Source organism: Mesoplodon mirus, assembly GCF_964341445.2.
Source record: "Mesoplodon mirus genome assembly, chromosome: 15".
Lineage (NCBI taxonomy): Eukaryota > Metazoa > Chordata > Mammalia > Artiodactyla > Ziphiidae > Mesoplodon > Mesoplodon mirus.
Genome location: NC_138991.1, coordinates 68,646,781 through 68,665,826, shown reverse-complemented (window position 1 = coordinate 68,665,826; position 19,046 = coordinate 68,646,781). Strand labels below are relative to the sequence as shown.

Sequence of the window (19,046 nt, the reverse complement as noted above, 5' to 3'; positions counted from 1 at the left end):
CCTGTCCCCCGACCCATTGCTCAACACTGGCCAGAACCTTCCAGTTCTAGCCTGGAGCCAGCCTCCCCAGCTGCAAGGGGGATGTGTCCTATCAGAGGGCCAGGCTCTGATGTCCTCTTTGTGCAGCCTGTGGCCTCGGTCAAGTTCATGTTGCTCTGCAGCCCGTAGTCCAATTCTGTAAAATGGGTCTAACAGCAGTACCTTCTACACAGTACCCAATAATACGAACTGAAGGGCATTCGTAAGGCTCAGCAAGTTAGTATGTGTAAGGGGCTGAGGATAGCGCCTGGCACGTAGGAGCCCTCCACAGACGTCCCCTGGGCGGTCCCCTCACCACCCCGCCAGTCTGGGTTTTTCCTCACTCCATCCTGTGCCACCCTCTTCCCTCCTGTTTCCACGTGGCACTTGTGCCTCCTGGTTCCTCCCCTTGTCCTGGAGTCCCCTCCGCCTGCGTTGGCCCATCTCTTGGGGGTGCGTGCAAACGGGGCCACTACCCATGAGATGCTGGCCAAACATCCTGCCTGTGGGGACCATCCCAGACGTCAGAACCACAGCTACAGAGCAGGACAGCCCAGAACTATACTCAGGCCATCCACAAGTGTCCCCCAAATACAAGTTCTCTGATGTTGCTGTCCGTTCATGAGCTCTGGGCCACCCACTCTGCCCGCAGCGCGCTGGGCTGCATCTGAGCCGCGTTGCCACCTGGCCTGAGAACCACCGACCACCCCGCAGGGGCTGTGAGACCCAGCCCCTCCCTCCCTCCCACGTCACCAGTTGGCTCAGCCTGACCCCTGTACATAGGACACTTCTTTAAAAACTTAAAATGTATCTTCTTGGAAAGATGATAAAGCATCCATAGGAATTTTTTTAACCCAAAATCCCATACCCGAACCCGGTGGTGCTGGCTCAGCTGTGCACTGGGTCACCCTTGAAGCCATACCATCCAGGTAGTCCCTCCACCAGAGATTTGGATTTTTTGGTCTGGGCATGGGGACTTGCTTTTAAAAACTAAGCAGTGCTGAGAACCACTGTCCCGCACGAAGACAATTCAGTGATATTTCCATCCTCGGTCTAGCTCCCTTTAACTTATCTCACTTCTTGATTTTTCTCAGCACATGGAAGGAAGCCTTTGTCTTGTGTTTCTTCTATCTATAATGGGCTGTAATTTCTTTAAAGAATGATGCATAAGTTTCTTTCTTATGTCATATGCAACAGGATTGCGGTAGAAATGCAGGCAGGATGGAGTCTGGCTGTTGCTTTAAGGGGTCCAGGTGTCTCTAGACCACAGATGTGTGTGAGGCCTGATGCAGGAGCCAGACAAACACCTGTAATCGGCTGTCATTCTCCTCCCCCCGACCTTCCTGGTCTCCTAGTGAAAGTGGACCAGTGAAGAGCACCAGGGCCCAACCCGGGTGTGGAGCAGTCAGGGCAGCCAGCAGCCTGGTTACTCCACAGACTGGGTAATGCAGCTGGAATAACTGAAACTTGGTTAGGATGCTTTCCTAAGTGATATTGAGGGTTCTTTTTTTTTTTTAACATCTTTCTTGGAATATAATTGCTTTACAATGGTGTGTTAGTTTCTGCTTTATAACAAAGTGAATCAGTTATACATATACATATGTCCCCATATCTCCTCCCTCTTGCGTCTCCCTCCCACCCTCCCTATCCCACCCCTCCAGGCGGTCACAAAGCACCGAGCTGATCTCCCTGTGCTATGCAGCTGCTTCCCACTAGCTATCTATTTTACATTTGGTAGTGTATATATGTCCATGCCACTCTCTCACTTTGTGCCAGCTTACCCTTCCCCCTCCCCATATCCTCAAGTCCATTCTCTAGTAGGTCTGTGTCTTTATTCCTGTCTTGATATTGAGGGTTTTAAAGAGAATTTTCGACTACCCTGTTTTTGCACCACATTTTGCCTCGTGCTTATTCATCCCTTTTTCCTCTAAAACTTCTTTTTTTTTTTTTTTTTTTGAATAAATGGATCTGAAGTGTAGAGAGACATCCGGGCTGTGATTTGAAACATCCTGTGGATATATATATATATATATTTTTAAGAAGATGTTGGGGGTAGGAGTTTATTAATTAATTTATTTATTTTTGCTGTGTTGGGTCTTCGTTTCTGTGCGAGGGCTTTCTCTAGTTGTGGCAAGCAGGGGCCACTCTTCATGGCGGTGCACGGGCCTCTCACTATCGCGGCCTCTCTTGTTGCGGAGCACAGGCTCCAGACGCGCAGGCTCAGTAGTTGTGGCTCACGGGCCTAGTTGATCCGCGGCATGTGGGATCCTCCCAGACCAGGGCTCGAACCCATGTCCGCTGCATTAGCTGGCAGATTCTCAGCCACTGCGCCACCCCCTCTCTCTAAAACTGCTTTACTCTCCCTGGTGTCAGCTCCGGAAGAGGGAAGCAAGAGATGAGACAAACATCTGCTCCACTTGATCGGATAGAAAACAATGTTACCGTCTCGCAGCCGCCCCTGAGCAGGACTCTGCTGGGCGTTTCAGGGGAGCACAGAGGGCTCTGGAGACCCTGCACCCTGTCTCTCCCCTTCCCTCCTGGAGCTTGAACTCTTGTTAGGGAAAAGCAGACACTCATGAATCACCAAAATTGGCTACTTATTAATAAGCGCAGATCAGTTAGCTCCAAACCACAACTACATGTCACAAAGGTTTATCAAAAAAAAAAAAAAAAAAAAGACATTTAGTCAGTGGTTTGGGTCCGTTGTTGAGACTTCCCTGAGCCGGCCTTGCCATCTGCTTCGTGAGCCTGGAGAGAATGGAAACTTGCCTGATGTGTGTCAGTTGTCCCACTCAGCGTCCTGCTGGTCAGCCTGTAAGTTTCCCACGCTGGCTGAGATGGGGACTCTGAGAACTGGAAGGCCCGTGGACAAGAGAATGAGATGCAGAGAGGAAGAAACCAGTCCTTCAGAGGCAGCGGGGGGACCCTCCTGCCCCGGGCAGGCAGGCACGGAGGCTGGTCCCAGGTTCCCGGGAAAAGGCGGGACCTGAGACGATTCATTCCAGAGTATCGACATGACATTTAATGTGTTCCTTTGGAAGAACTTGAAGCTGCTACTTTTTCTGTGAAATGCTACCTTAGGTTTGCCCTGGTTTCTCAGTCTTGCAGGGTTTTAAGTGCGAATGGCACCCTCCTCCTGCCTCACTGTTAAATACGGCCCCGGGGACACACAGCAGTTGCCAGGAGATGGCCGGTAGGTACCAAGAATTTTTCTCACAGACAGTTTTTGGAAAAAACTCTTAAAGCTTATTTGAAATAACCTTGAGAAATTGTTTCGGAAGAGTCTGGAGCTCCTGACACCACAGGTTCACATGCCTTGTGAGCCATGGCTGGGGCCCTCACCTCCAGAAGGTTGTAGCAGGTGGAACACAGACAGCCTCGGCTGTCAGCGTGGGTTCCTGGAAGCCTCGATGGTTTTGCCTGAATTTCTATTTAGCAACAACCAAAGAAGAGGCCAAATGGGACCTCTCTTAGTAACGTTGCAGACAGCTGAAGAAAAAAAGGAAGAATATTTGATACCCTCCTTTTCCTGAAGAATATATGATGATAACCAGGAAATAAACCTCTGAATAGCATAGTAAAGAGAAAAACTGGTTCCTCTTTTCCCATTGGCCTTTAAAGTCCCTCGAAAGGCTTTAAAGAAGTCCCTTAAAGTGGGAAACATGTGGGCTTCCCTGGTGGCGCAGTGGTTGAGAGTCCGCCTGCCGATGCAGCGGACACGAGTTCATGACCCGGTCCGGGAAGATCCCACATGCTGCGGAGCGGCTGGGCCCGTGAGCCATGGCTGCTGAGCCTGCGCGTCTGGAGCCTGTGCCCCGCAACTGGGGAGGCCACAGCAGTGAGAGGCCCGCGTACCGAAAAAAAAAAAAAAAAAAAAAAAAGGGAAACATGCCAGTCAACTTTGTAAAAAATTAAAAAAAAAAAAAGATTGCATGAAGCAGACAAGATTGACGTGGGCAGAATTCATTTCTCGGCACCTGAGAAACCTAGTAGCATCAGTGCAGAGTGTTGAGAATGAACAGGCAGAACCTATCCTCTGACCACTTCCAGAATATGAATCCCAGCTGCACAGGACACACTCCACCTACCTGGGCCCCCACGTGGGCCACCCAGCATCTCTCCTCCTGAGCGGGATCGGCTGATCCGTGTGGTCACCTGGGGGTGAGGGAAGCCACTGGGTCTTCCAGGACCCTCTGGCAAGGTTCTGCCCCGCAGCCCCGATCCTGGGCGGGACCATGAAGCACACACTGCCTTGCGTGGCTGCAGAAGTGCGCCCAGGCAGACGCTGCAGCTGGCGTGTTCCCAGCCCTGCAACCCTGCTCCCTAGCTGCGTCCCCAAGGCTGGGAGCAGCCCGGTGCCACATAACAGCAGGGCCCTGCGTGACATCAGGCATGACATGCGGCTCTCTGAGGCCGGGCACTCCTGACCAGGGGTGTCTGCTGACCCAGGAGCATCAGGGACAAGGGTCCCGGAGGATAGAGGTCACCACTGAAGAAAGGAAGCAGCCAGAAATAAGAGTTCTCAGGCCACTAGGCTGACTCTACTCTCTATCCCATTACCCAAAGTCGGTGACTTGCTAGAGGCCATATTTAGATTCTCGGGTCCAGCTTGGGTCCCAGGACCCGCACACCTTTGATGCAGCTTCAGTAGATGGGGCAACAGTTCTGCTTGATCGTCACACAAACCCCACGGGGCCGGGGCCTCCACACACATTCCATAAAGATTGGGGATAGTGAGGGGTGCTAAGGAGGAAAAACACGAAGGAGGGCCAGGAGTGCTACGGACACATAAAACAGGGGTGGGGTGCACTTGAAATGGGGTGGCAGTGGCAGCCTCCCCAAGATGGTGACGTTTGCGGGAAGCCTTGAGGGAGACAAGGGAGAGGGAGCCATTTGGAATTTGGGGGAAGCAGTCCGGGCAGAGGGAACAGCAAGAGCAAAGGCCCTGAGACGGGAGCTCTCCTGGCCCATGTGAGGAGCAGCCCAGCGAGGTGGGGACGGAAGAGGAGGAGGATGGTCAGAGTGGCCCTCAACCCAGGCACAGACCTCAGCTGTTCCTCTGGTGAGACTGGCAGCTCCCTGGGGGTGTGAGACAGTGGATGACATGTTGTGATTCTTGTTTGAAAAGATCACTCTGGCTTCTGCGGGGCATATTCCTCAGGAGGGGTGAGCGGAAGACCAGCCAGGTAAAATGCATGCTCATCACCTGGCACGCAGCAGGCACATGGTGCATGCGTGACTAAGGAGTAAACGTGGGTGGTTCAAAAGCTGTTCTCCCCGGACCTTCACTGTGGGCCCACAAGAGAGGCCCCCAAAGAAGCCCCCTCAGCCCAGTGCCACGGAACGCAGCCCTAACCCAGCCAGCACAGGTGGAGGGAGCACAGTGACACCCCTCCTTCAGGGGAACTGGGCGGGATTCTGACCTGTGCTCACCCCTTTAAGACCCCCAGACTCACACCAGAACCCACGAGCTTGCATGAAGGACCACGGTGGGTACCTCTCCATTGTCTGGAGAGACTTAACATGACTCCCAGTTACCCAGAAGGGCTGGGACGTGGGGTGAGCTTCCCTGGCATTTCTGATAGAAATGGTCTCTAGAACAATCCATGGACAGTAATTCTTTACATCCCCGTGGGGATTTGCAGCTTCCTGCACATGCTCCCCACCATCTGCCCTCAGCAGAGCAAGAGTGAGCCCTTCGGCAGTTTGGAGCTGTTCTCAGCCTTGGGTGGTTTTTGTTGTGTCAAGGCCAGGGTCACGGCTTAAGTTTCTCCCAAACGAGACTCATCACCCACCCCGAAAGGACCCCTGCGTGAGGAACACGCTCACAGAAGTGAAAAGCGGGGTGCGGGGAGGAGCCCTGCCTTAGAGGCAAAGGCAAAATGTTCCTCCCCACAGGCAGGGAGGACGATCTCGGAGGCTTTATGGTCCACACAGGCTGTAAGGTGGCAAATGCACCCCCTCTTTGGCACGGATAACTGAGAAATCCAACTGAAAGCTAACCAAAGTATTCCTACATTAGAAGCGGGCAGTGCAGGAAGACTTCACGTGTAGAAAACATCTCAGCTGTGGGCTAAAGCAGCTTCCTTCACATATGAAGACCAAAGGACAGCTTTTATCCTCCGTAGGACCCAGACAGCCCACTGCACCCTTACTGTTTCCTCAGACCAATACGGAGAACTCAGTGTCCTCCCGCGTGTCACCACAGACGTAACTGCTGTGTTTCCTGAAGCTGTTGATTACTGGGGAATTTAAAACCAGTGCCCAGTAGCACACAGAATCCCGGTGTAATCCCGCCTCACCGCCCAAGGCCATTCCTGAGTTTTTTCTTTGTTTGTTTTTGTTTTTTTGCGGTACGCGGGCCTCTCACTGCTGTGGCCTCTCCCGTTGCGGAGCACAGGCTCCGGACACGCAGGCTCAGCGGCCATGGCACACAGGCCCAGCCGCTCCGCGGCATGTGGGATCTTCCCAGACTGGGTCACGAACCCGTGTCCCCTGCATCGTCAGGCAGACTCGCAACCACTGCGCCACCAGGGAAGCCCTCACTCCTGAGTTTTTATAAAACAGACGAAGTTAGAATAAAGCTGGGAGACAACCTTGCAGGGAGAGCACTGTGTCACCCGAGGGGTAGCGCCGTTTGCTCTGCTTTGAGGATGGTTCGCGGCATGTGGCGTGGCTCGGGAGGACCCTGGCTGGGGCTCCAGCTGAACCCCACAGCTGCCCCCGGCCCCTTGCCTCCCTGGGTCCCATGGGGGATTCCTCCCTAGAACTTGGAGCCACTTCTGTCGTTTCCCTCTTGGAAAGGCTCTGGCAGTAGTGGTGCCCAGGCCAACTTCTATTCTTTTTTGTCATTTTTGAAAAACAACGTTATTGAAATAGAATTTGCATACCATACAATTCATCCATTTAAAGTATGCTACTCAGTGTTTTTAGTATATTCACAAAGTTGTGCAAGCATCGCCACCATCTAATTTTAGAACCTTTTTATCCCTCCTGAAAAACAAAAACATAAACCCACTAGTAGTCAATCCCCATTCCCCCCACCCCCAGCCCTAAGCAACCACTAGTCCACTTTCTGTCTGTCTGGATCTGGCTACTCTGGGCATTTCGTGTACATGGAATCAGACGATACGTGGTCTTTACTGACTGGCTTCTTTCACTTAGCATGTCCTCAAGAGTCTTCCACATTGTAGCCTGTATCAGTATTTTACATGTTTTTGTTGCTAAATAATATCCCATTGTAAGGGCAGACCACACTTTGGTTCCATTCATCATGTGGCGGACATCTGGGCTATTTCCACTTTTTAGCTATTGTGAATATTGCTGCTATGAACATTTCTGTACTGTTTTTCCATTTTGAGATGTGAATAATTCAATCTGGTAAAATGAGCAGTCTCTCCATGGCCGGGATGGACTGAGATCTCCGTGTTCACGCTCCCTGAGCTAGCAGGAGGGTCTGGAAACATCTTTCTCCACGAGGGCCTCACAAGACATTAATTCTCAATGTTTAGTTAAATTCAGTCATAGATGCATAAATGTACATTATAGTCATGGAAGGGGGAGAGAACAATGCCAGACAGGCGTTTTCAAGAACGTTCCACCCGCTGGCCAGGCCCCCACACGGGTGGGCACAACGCACGCACTTTCTCTGCCCGTCTGTCTCTCGGTCCAGCTGCCCTAGCTTTCTGCTTCAGAACCCAAGTTGATGGGCCAGACCAACGACCAAAAAGAGGAAGCCGAGCCCAGAGCCAGGTCCGGGGCCAGGACACAGCCCCTTCTGCTGGGTTGGAAATTCTGGAAGCCATCCTTGGGCCATTTGGAAGTGGTAATTAGGCTGGCTAGTGCCCACTGGCCCTGGGTTGCCAGTGTTGAGTGTGCAGGCTTACCCCGTCTACTGCTGCACCTGTTCCTGGTCCTCAGAGCCATTCCAAGGGGCCTGAATAGCCCAGACAGCTCTCTGATCTCCTGCTCAGTCCGCCGTCCTGCTGGGAGGGTATTTAGCGCTCGCCTAAAGCTGGAGCCCCAGCCCACTGTTTCTCTCCCTCACCATGGCAGCTCTCAAAACCATTCCCTTCGCTAATTATCCTCAACCAGCTCATCATTTCCCACCCTGACGGCTCAGTAACAAGGACCCAGGGAGAGCAGCCACTTTGCTTCTCTGACCCTGCCCAGCGTTATCCCAGGGGACGGTCCTGGACGGCAGCCTTGCCTCGGAGATAAGACGCCTGGTGCAAATCCTTGCTCTTTTGCTCTCCGGTGAGTACAGCCAGAGGAAACAGGCCACAGAAAGGCCCACCGGTTCTCGGAAAGCCTCCGACAGAGCTGCGTAGAGCACAGCAAATCTCCAACCAAGACGGTGGCTACCTGTGTCTCTGGAAACCCTTGTGGATATCCAGGTGTCAAAGGAGTCTCACAAGGCCCAAGAAGTAGGACATCTTTCTCTAAAAGTGACTTCTGGAGTCTCCAGATGCCCGCTCTGTGTCTGAGCCGCTGAGTGACCGCAGTTGGCCCGCTGGCATCCAGGTTACCCCCGAAGGGTCTCCCCAGGGGCGTCTCCCTCAGCTGCTCTCAGATGTGAGCGGGGCCGACTCCTGATTCCCGGCACCACTCACGTGTAAGAAAACTCTGAATTTAAGATGCATATTAACCCATACAGTCGGTGTCTCTCCACCTTTTATTCTTCCTGCCGCACCAGGGAGGCTTCTAAGACATTTTTACTTCCTAATTTGTCTCCTCCCATGAAACACCACAGAAATACCGTTTACCTGTATATTCTCTGCACTTCTATCTGCGCTTTATACAAATAAAGAGTAAGATATTTTTGCCCCCCAATGGCGTGCCGTTAACTTTGCCGCCAAAGCTTCCAAAGGCAGGGGTTTCATCTGCTCTGTTCACCACTGTCACCTGGAGCCTAGAACAGTACCTGGCACATACCAGGCACCTGGTTGATGAAATCATTAGGGTTGGTGTCTCTCATGCCCCTGGGCATCACGCAGCTCCAAGCACCGTGGTCTCTTCTGGTATCTCCACCACTGCCCAGGGTGGTGGGGTGCCTCTTGCTGACCCCCAAGGAGGCGTCAGGAAGCTGACAGCCTGCTCTTCTGTGCCACGCACAGGGGCCCCGCCCTTTGGTAGCACTGTCTGTTTGTCAAGGGCAAGTGACATTTGAGCCCCATGGAGTAATTACGGCAGCCCCCAACTGCCTCTGTTTTTGCATCTCCTTAACTCGCCCATGGATTGGCAGTTCCCGAGACGTTCTGTCTGGTCCAGCACAGCGCACCGGGCTGCATCTGGGGACACACCGGGAGAGGGGCAGGCTGTCCTCATCAGCAATTACAAACAAGCCCTCCATTGTCAGACGCACCATCTGTTTGCTTGCTTCCACCAATCGGGTGCCTGTACGCCCAGCATCACCAGGGCCGAGGGGCTGCAGGGGAGGGGGACCGAGAAGCCCCTTCGTGGGGAGAGGGTCAGCCCTGGGAATCCCAGCCCCTCCACTGGAGGAAGACCCACCCAGAGATGTCCCACGATTGCCGTCTTCCAGGAGCACATGGCGCACTGGGGGAAGACAGGCAACCTAGATCATCGCATCGTCTAAAGGTCCCTCGGAAACATACCAGTCCAGCGCCAGGAAGCAACACTGCCCAAGAACTTCCTGTGCCCCTAGAGCTCGATCACCGTGTAAAGAAGGAGCCATTAACAGTGGCTAGAAATCAAGGAAGACAGAGAAGCCTAGTGCCTCATCACGATCGGTTATTTATCCTGAAGTTCCCAACCCCACATAACTTTGGGGGGTGGGGAGGAGTGAAATTTTCATTGATAGATTGTACAGTACAGCTTCAGAGAAGCCCAGATTTCTTCCGGAGAGCCCCACCTAAGATCTGTCGGTGGTCCCTCCTCCGACGGCATCCGCCTTAGAAACTGGCCCTGGTCACCGTGCCTGCCTTGCTGGCGAGGTCAGCAGACAATCCAAGTTTACAACGGCGGCCGGACAGACAGCAGTCCGTGTCATTGATAAATGTCCTTTGTCCAGATAGGATGGTGGTCTAGTGACACTGAATTCAGGAGCATTGTGGCGGCTAGGGGGAGGAGCTGTCACCTGACGCGGAAAGAGGCTGCGTTTGCTAAGGAAACCCACGTGGGAGATAGGATGGCCGTGGTGAGGGGGGAGTTGGGGTAGTTAAGAAAAACTATCACAAACACGAAAGAGCTCAGAGCCTCTCTGGGGTCTGGCAGGACTGCTGGGGTCCTGCTACTCTGTGCGCGAGGGTCCGACGTCGCCTCTGCAGGGTCCCTTTCGCAGCCACACTCTGCACAGCACACTGCGTGCTTCCCCCCTGGGGACTGTCACATCGCAGGTGCCACCCGTACTGAACAAACACACTGCGTACCACTCAAAACCTGTAAAATGAAACTTGGAGATGTGTAAACTTGTACACTTACAGGGTGTCAGTTATTTTTTCAAGGCATCCATAGAATTCCAACTGCTGGTCTTGAAAACTCTTCTCTTTGACTGTATCTTAAACCAAATATTTAGGAAACGTCAGGCAGCAGGGACAGGATACCAAGGTCAATGCCACCCAGTGTCTGTGGGGCTCCCAAGAGCATCTGTCACACATCCTGGGAGAGCTAACATTACCTTCGTTTCACACCTATCTGGGTGACACCGGCTAGAATTCTGTCCTGCCAAGGGACTTGTAGGGGAATTTCCAATTCGTAATGACCTCTGAAACTGCAAGAACACTCAGGCCGCCCAGGAATAAACGTATTTTTAGCACTGCGCTCATATCAAGTTGGGCTGTGCGTGTGCCAGGCTTGCATTCACTTCATTTTATGTTCTTTCCCTTCAGATACGTAAAGGCCTCAGCGCGGTATTTGTACAAGGTAAGACCGACACTTCAGCGGATTTGCCAACCACCCTGCTCATCCACTAACCCACCTCCCTCCGTGGCTGACTCAACGCTGAGATGCCCACAGGCTCCTGCCTCCTGCTCTCCTCCACAGGGGCTCTCCCCTGCGTGTCTGTGCTGCCTGCCCACCCGGGAAACCCAGCCTGGCCTTTCTTCGGCCCCTGTACTCCGGGTGGAATCCCACACCAACACCTGCCATCCCAGAAAATGTCTTTGTCACCCGTCCTTTTGTGTGCGGGGCCTCGGGGAGCCAGTGGACCCGGGGCCGCCCCCTTTTTTGTCGCCGAGCCAGGAGGAGCAGGGTCTCGAGATGGGCCAATAAGATGCAGCACGTGCGGGCTGGCCTTTGACCGCTGGCCTTAATGGGGCCTCCGAGGCCTGGGCTGGGGAGGGCAGGTCGTCCCGGGTCTGCTGAATGGAACAGCTGGGAAAGGAAGAGCAGACAAAAGCTGGAGGATCTCAGAGGGTGGAGAACCCCGGGATTGCTGTGGTTTAGGACCCAGAGGGCAGGCCAGCCACGGCAGGTGTGACCTCCGTGCGCCTCCCCTTTCTGCCCCGGTCTGGGGTCCAGGTCCTTCCTGTGTGCCCCGATGGATGGCAGATACCCCGCAGCAGTGCTGCAGAAAAGCCTCTCGTGGCCTGGGCTGTACCCACTCATGGGCTCATAGGTGGAAGGGAGACCAGATGAGGAGGAGGAGGAGGAAGATGATGGGGCAGGTCAGGGAGCGAGGTGTCATTTATCAACCGCGTCACCCACAGTGGAACCGCAGCACAGACGCCATCACTGCCTGAGTAGATGTGGAGGGGGACGTTAGGGTCTAGATTTCTTGGTTTAGCCAAAGCACCGCCCGCCTTCCGCAGGCAGGGCCACTGCCACAGGGGGCTGACACTCCAACCCAGCTGCCCTTTCTTAGCCCCTCAGCCACGGAATTGCCCCAACCCCGGGCTCACTGGGGCCATCCCCCAGGGCGACACGAGCTACAAAGCCCAGATGCCCATGTCGGCCAGGCAGAGCAGCTGTACAGTCCCCTCCAGCAGTGGGGATTCATGCAAAAGCCTTTATCTGCTGGGACCCCATAGCCACACGTGTCCTCCTGCCCCTCCACAAAGGTGGCCAAGTGGGGCTCCAGTGTCCTTTGAACAGACCCCCGGCTTCCAGCACAAGGAAAGGCCAGGCGGGGGCAGCGGCTGTCAGCAGCCAGGAGTGGAATAGCCCCCTTTGCGGCCGGCCTGCTCGGTCCGCAGCTGCCGCCTCCCCATCAATCACGGGGTGCGGTGGGCACGACAGGAGCCAGGGGACGGGCCAACGGAAAGGTAGGGACTGGAGGAATGCCGGGGGCGTGCAGGGCAGGCTCCTGCTCGGGCGTGACCTTCCCGGGGCCCCCGGTGGTGGGTCCACTGCCCTCAGATGCACGAAGGCCGCTTTGCTGCAAGAGCTTCACAGCTCGTCAAAGTCGGCATCACCCTGCTCACCCGCCACGCCGCAGTGCAGGACCGAGAGGGGCCCCCTCCTGCCTCCCTGGTAGGGGTGGAGGGTTAAATGTTTCCCTTCTGGTCCAGAAGTACTCTCACTTAATATCAGGTCTCTGAGCATCACTTTATCTCTTTCATTTACTTGCTTTTTGGGGGGAAGGGGTGTCCCTCTCCCAATCGATCTGATTACAAAGTGGGTGGGGTTGTGCCTAGTTAATAACGTGAAGTCTCACACAATTCGGAGTGAAGGTATTCAAACTAGAATCGTACCTGGGATTCAGTCAGGGCTGTTCGCCCTGCGGCCCACTCCCCTGGACTACATGCTGATGCGATGCCCACCCCTGGCTCCGGGGTGATGGGGCGATGTAACCAACACCGTCTCCGCCTCGGATGGCAGTACAGCTCTGCAGCGAAAGCAGCCTGTTTTCAAAGACGAAAACAGCAGGAGAGAGACCCACAACTCTTCTCTCTGCCGCAACCTTCCTGGGACCAGAGTGGGGAGACAGAAGCCCGGGCTGGGGGACCTTAAAGCTGAATTTCGGAACAGCACCGGGGAAGGTGGTCTCCTTGGGTCCAGGCGCGTTTGCAGGTATTGATTCCAGAGGCTGTCCGTGGAAACAATGAGGTCAGGTCCGAAAATGACAGAAGATGCTGTGAATAAGGTCACTGCGTACATTAATTTCAAAGGCCAGTAATGATAGAAATGGCAGAAGCCAAAGCCCCAGAAGTGAAGGATGTCGGGAGAAGGTTAGAAAGCCTGCTTTTGAGGAAGCTGGGGCGCAGCCCAGCAGGGTTTAAAAATAGGTTATTAAGAGGGTGACGACACGGTCCTCCCTCGAAGCACTGCCCAGGGGACCTGCCTCAGCAACAGCGGCCCGGTGTTGCATCAGCGGGCGTCTGGGTTCCTCCGAGCAGCCCTGGGGACGGGGCGCGGCGGGCGTGCAGGCTTCAGCTTCATTCCTTTTTCCCTCTGGAGCTAAACAGCTGTAGGCACTTCTGGACGCATTCAATTAGTCCTGACCTCCTGTCTCAGACCCCTTGGGGAATAATCGAGTTGTAACTCCTGGTGTAAAGTATCAGCATGTAGATCCGTGTAAATAATAACACCGACTGATCCACAAGCTACCCCTGAAGTTTTTCTTGCTCTTTCATCGACTCTGGGCAGTGCTTCTCCTTTGGCTCCCCCCGTTCCCCGCACTGTCATCAGTGCCTTTTCTCTTCATTCTTTATTGCAGATTGGACGGTAAGACCCAGTGAATTTCAAAAAGAGTCATAGCTCCTTTTATGCTGCAGGAAAGTCCAGAGCAAAGGCTGGAAAGAAAGACCTTGGTCTGTGGGTTCATTCAGCAAACACCCCTGCACACACAGCTCCGGGCGGGGGTCCAGCCCTCTTCCAGGGGCCGTGGCACATCCTCCCTCCAACCTGTGCCCACGTGGGCCTCCCTCTGCTTCCTTCCAGGGCCCTGGCCGCCAGGCTGAGCCTCCTGCACGGCGCCTCTCGGGGAGGGGGAGACGGTTGAGAGTCCCCCACTTCCCCACCCGAATCCCCAAACCCAGACTCCAGGAACATAGCTACCCTGCTGGTGCCCTCAGCCGGTCTCCCCGTTCACCGTCTTCTGAAGTTGAAGAGGAATCCCACCGAAATGCTGTGAATCGGACTTTCAAACTAGGCGGTGGCATCTCAGGAACCTTGGGCTTCGAAAGAAGAAAAGAAAAAGTCGCCAACAACCAGAGACTGGCGCACTGTCACGCGGCGCCGGTGGGGCTGCCCTAGCAGAGGAAAAAGGAGAAGGTTCCGGGCTTTCCGGGAGGGCGGGGGGCAGGTGCCTCTGTCCCCCGGTCATTTATAAACCCATCATGTCTCACCGAGGGGCCGGCCAAATGCCTCTCAGGTTGTTGGAGGAATGTTCCCTGCCTTGATTTTGCTCATTCTTCTGTTAGGATTTATGGTTAGTCCAAAATTTCATCATCATGGAAATTGGCTTTCCCTAGAGTCTCGAGCCCGGGAGAAGTTTTACCTATGTTGCTGTGTGTATTCCATCTGGTTCCTGATGCCCGCTTACTGGGGAGAGGTTGCCTGCCCCCGGCCCTGCTGGAGGCCCTCCAGGTGATGACAGTGAAGCTTCTATCACAGAGTGCTCACATGATTCTAGAAACACAGGGTCCTGTTCCTGCAAAGCTCCCTCTCAGGCACCTCCAAAGGCTTTGCCCTGTGGCGCCCTGCCGGCAGGGGCCTCACACCCTGCCGGCAGGGCCCTCACACACGTTTCCTGACACACAGAGCTTTAGGGTGACAGATCCCGAGCAGAGGGTGTGTGATCCCTACTTTGTACCCATTTGCCTCCCCAAGGAAGGCCTGTTGCATCTTTTTTTAAAAAAAAAAAAGAAAGAAAGCCCCACCTTCCGTGTGTGCTTGCCGGGCGCTCTTGCTGGGGTCATCGTGTTGGGTGCAGGCCCTCTGCTAGTCATCCAGGCCCTCGGGCCATCTGCGGAGTAAGCCCAGGGCTCAACAGGGGAGCTGCCAGCTAAGGGCTTGGAAAGGTCTCCGTGCAGGTGCTTCCCCGCCCTCCCCTGCCCTCCGCCCCTCCACCCTTGCCCCCGCTGTGCACACCCCCAGCCTACCTTGGCCACCTTCCTGCTGAGCCCACTCTCCCGCAGAGCTGCCGTTTTCCCTGACCACCCAGGTCCAGGTGGCTGGGCTGGTACCGACGTTGGCAGGAGAGGTGGGCAGACCCAGGAGCCAGCCTTGGTGTGGGGACAGCGGAGGAAGACTTTCCTGGAAGGAAGGGACTTCTAATTCTCGAGGGAGCTTGTTCATCTGTTTTACAGAGGATTGCAGGTAGACTTGAGGCCCGGCCCACAGAAAGGGGCAGCTCGAGCACTGCTGGGACCCGAGAGAACCAGCTTCAGCCCAAACAGAAGCCGCGCTCCGGGCTGGCCTGTCAACGGGGTCGATTTGTTGCTTTATTGGGGGCTTAGTGGCAACATAAAGGGTGACTGGAAGTGACAGGCTTTTCTGCTGTGTTAGCAGCTGTCACGATTCTTATCTTCCCGGGCACCCCCTCCCCAACCGTAAGTGACGTGGGCTGTCTGCTTGGTGCGCTTTGGCCCACGCGGCTCTGGACTCAGCACTCTTGCCGCGGCTCCACGTGGCACCTCGTTCCTGCGGGTAGGGCATCACATGTTCCTGGGCTCCCAAGTGCCACGTAAGCTCTAGCTTCTGGGAGAATGTGTCACCTTCAGGCTCTGGAATACCCCTGTGGCAGAATTCTTGGATTTAGTCAGTGTCAGGATTCAGAATCGTATTGAACCACCCACCCGCCCCGGACTCCTGCACCATGATTCCATTTCATCTCCAGGAACCAGTCCTGACCTGGAGTGGGAAATCCGGTTGTAGGTAGCAAATAGGTAGACCTTCCTATAATCCCTAATGATTTTTGGCAGCCCCGTGACCCTAGAAGACAGCCAGAAGGTTTATGGCTCTTAGCAGTGACAGCTTTGGTTTGGAGATGTGGAAAACGGGGAGACAGGAACTCTAGCGACCAGTTTTGCTTACACCCATATGCACTTGAATCGTTCTTGTTATTTGGGGTGGAAAATTGAAATGATCAAGTTTTTTTTTTTTTCACTTAGCAAAGCAAATATTGAGCTTCTGTAATAAATGCCTTTCAGCAAAATTGCCGAGGATCACTCATCCGGTGGGGACCCCACCTGAGTCACAGTGCTGACTCGTCACATCAGTAGGTCAGCCATCTGTAAACAAAAGTGGCCCTAAGTGGCCCAAAATAGATAAGACTTGCTGGCTTCCAGGCAGGGCCAGGCCAGTCCCCTCACTTCTCTGCACGCTGATTTCCATCTGAAGCAAAGATGTTGTTCTATAGTCTCACTGAGTAGGTTTTTGTACTTAAAAAAATAGTCATTCCACAAAATGATGACATTTTAAGTGGTAAAGCCTTAAGTAGAGAGCAGTGAGGACTTGTAGCTCGGGTAAGCAACTGTCACAGCGTCTTCCTGCAGTTAAGGCTGCAGTTTCCAACGGCCACTGGGAAGGAGGGGGTTTCAGCCTTGACCCTGTGAGAGAGTCTGGCTTATGGGACCTTAGCCTTACCAACAAGATCATGTGGATCAGTAGACAATGCAAATCATGTCTTCCTGACCTTCCTCAGGTGTGACCACCCATGCTTCACTTACTGTCATACCTGTATCATCTGGAGGTTTGAAGGATGCTTTCCTGTTTACTGTGATGTCGTAGATGTCACTGTGCTACCTTCATAGCTACTGAAGGGGAATGTCCACATCCGAAGGGAAATTCAGCAGGAAACAGCCATGTTTCAGTTGCGCTCAGTACCTGTGTATGACATACACATTAAGTGAATGTTTTCTTATGTTTTCAGGTCTACAATATTTAGTACATGTGAATGAGGATGAAATTTGATAAACGTGGTAAATTAAGTTATAGGCTGTCATTTGATTTCTATCTTGCTGTCTCTTGTTATTTAATTTTCCTGATGCTCCACATCCGGGCTGATACCTCCATCGGTGTAGACTTTGCCTGTAACCCACTTGGCAGGCATGGTGCCCCGTGGCAAGGGGTGCCCCTCGCCTGGAGAAGCACACGGCTCACCGATGGCCACTACCTGACTCTCCAGTTTGCCCTTTAATTCTGATTTACTGTGACGACTTAATAAAGTAGAAACGCAGTACTCATGTGCCACATGTTTCTCTTATTTCCATTATAGTTTGTAGGAAAATAAAGTTTATCCTGGCATCTAACAAAAGATGGTTTACATTTTTATCAGACGACGTTGTTCAAAAGCATTTTTTGAACCAAAGCCTTAATACGTATCCAAAATGGTAGCCAGTATGGATACAGGGGGGTTTGCCAATGTATTCATGTGAAAATTGACCTCTCAGTTCATACCCTGGAATGCCAAGACCAAGCATCATTGATCTCCTATATCCAAGTCCCTCCTGTTTTCGTGATTAAATAGCCAGGTGTGTATCAAAGCCCACAGTGAGCCCCCGGCCTGGGCTCCTATCTCTCCAGGACAGCCTCTGCACCAGCCACCCTTCCAGAGGTCTGGAGTCCCTGACCCTGCTGAGCAAGAGGCCAGCTTTGAGGGTTTGTCTTGTGAAGAAGTGGTAGGAAGGATGTAAAAACGCCTCCTGTTGGTGTGCTGAAGCCCGGTTGTGGCCCCAACTCAGGACTCCAGCCACATTTGGACCACCTGGCCAGGTGGCCCCTGCCAGCATCCTGAGCTACTCCCATGCTCTGGACAGCAGGGAACTTCCAGGACATTAGACAGTCAAGCTTTGTAAAAAGCATCCATTTGTCCATCTGCAAATATTTGTTGAGTACCTATTACTTACAAGACATTTAGTGACCTCCACAGGGATCCAGCTGCCTTCCTGGGAGCCGAGTAGAGCCTGAATCCATTTGGCTTTTTTTAGCTTTTGACTGTTAGCAAGAGCTCCCTTGAAGGTATGTTGTGCCTTTAATACTTGGTCCCTCATAAAAGGAAGCTGGATGATTTTCTTCGTTACAGAGGCTTCGTAAGATGCTGAGTCCTACCCAACCCCCCACCTAGATTCTGATCATCAGGTCTCGGTAGAAACCCATCGTCTGTTTTTTTCAAGCCCCCCAAGCATTCTGATCTGCAGAAGGATTGGGGTTGAGGCGCTTGGACCAGCCCCATCGAGATGCATTGGGCAGCCCTCACCTGCAGTCCCTCCCGCATGTGCATCTTGGAGGGGCCAGGAGTGTGAGGCATTGGGGAGACCGAGAGCAGCTGGCTCAGGGCAGCACCTGCCCTCCTCTCTAGATGCAGATGTTTGTATTTGTTCACTTCTATACACCTTTGAGGTAGTGCTATGGTCCTGTGTCTGTGTATAAACTAAATCGGGGCCACTTGATTTATTAAGCAGTTTATGTCAAGGGGAACTATTACCGTTCACCTTCTTTCTATAGATGGCAATGGTTTTAATTGCCTTTCATTTTTCAAATCAAAAAGTGGAAGTCATGGGGGCTCCCCTGGTGGCGCAGTGGTTGAGAGTCCGCCTGCTGATGCAGGGGACACAGGTTCGTGCCCCTGTCCGGGAAGATCCCACATGCTGTGGAGCGGCTGGGCCCGTGAGCCATGGCCGCTGAGCCTGCACACCCGGAGCCTGTGCTCCGCAACGGGAGAGGCCACAACAGTGAGAGGCCCGTGTGCCGCAAAAAAAAAAAAAAAGTGGAAGTCATGAATGTGGAGCCCAATGGACGTGCTCTGATGCAACTGACTCACCGAGGCCCAACTGTCTAGTCGGAAGGGCCATCCCTCCACTCCCACCACCTCCTCCTTCTACAGCTGTTGAAACCCAGGCTCCCTGGGGCCCCGGAGCTGGAAAGTGGGACTCCAGGCAGGGGCCCCATTTCTTGATGACACCTCTCTCAGCAGCAGTCGCTGTTCTTAACCAGTGTACACGTTCCTTTTGGCTTCGTGAAAATGTAGCTTCGTGTTCCTTTCAGCCACCAGGCACGTTTCCCTGAGGCCAAGTCTGAAGCCACCTGGCAGTCCTCACGCAGACCAGGCCCAATGAAGACCAGGGAACTTGTTTCCTGGGAGACCCTCCCCGTGGGCAGAGAAGAGGACTCCGGGCCTGGCC

At 53.6% G+C, this 19,046-nt stretch overlaps 1 protein-coding gene across 5 annotated transcripts in view; it reads left to right on the top strand.

The window, feature by feature from the left end:
* The window catches only part of RALGAPA2 (Ral GTPase activating protein catalytic subunit alpha 2), a 284,049-nt gene extending 266,924 nt beyond the window's left edge, over positions 1–17,125 (top strand). For 4 of the 5 annotated variants that reach the window (XM_082643726.1, XM_082643727.1, XM_082643724.1 and 1 more), the window contains 2 exons: positions 10,869–10,902; positions 13,637–17,125. In XM_082643726.1, coding sequence (XP_082499852.1) covers positions 10,869–10,876 — 8 coding nt within the window. In that variant the 3' untranslated portion in view covers positions 10,877–10,902; positions 13,637–17,125. The remainder of the gene's footprint in view (positions 1–10,868; positions 10,903–13,636) is intronic. The other variant, XM_082643725.1, reaches the window with a different exon arrangement.
* The last annotated feature ends 1,921 nt before the right edge of the window (positions 17,126–19,046 follow it).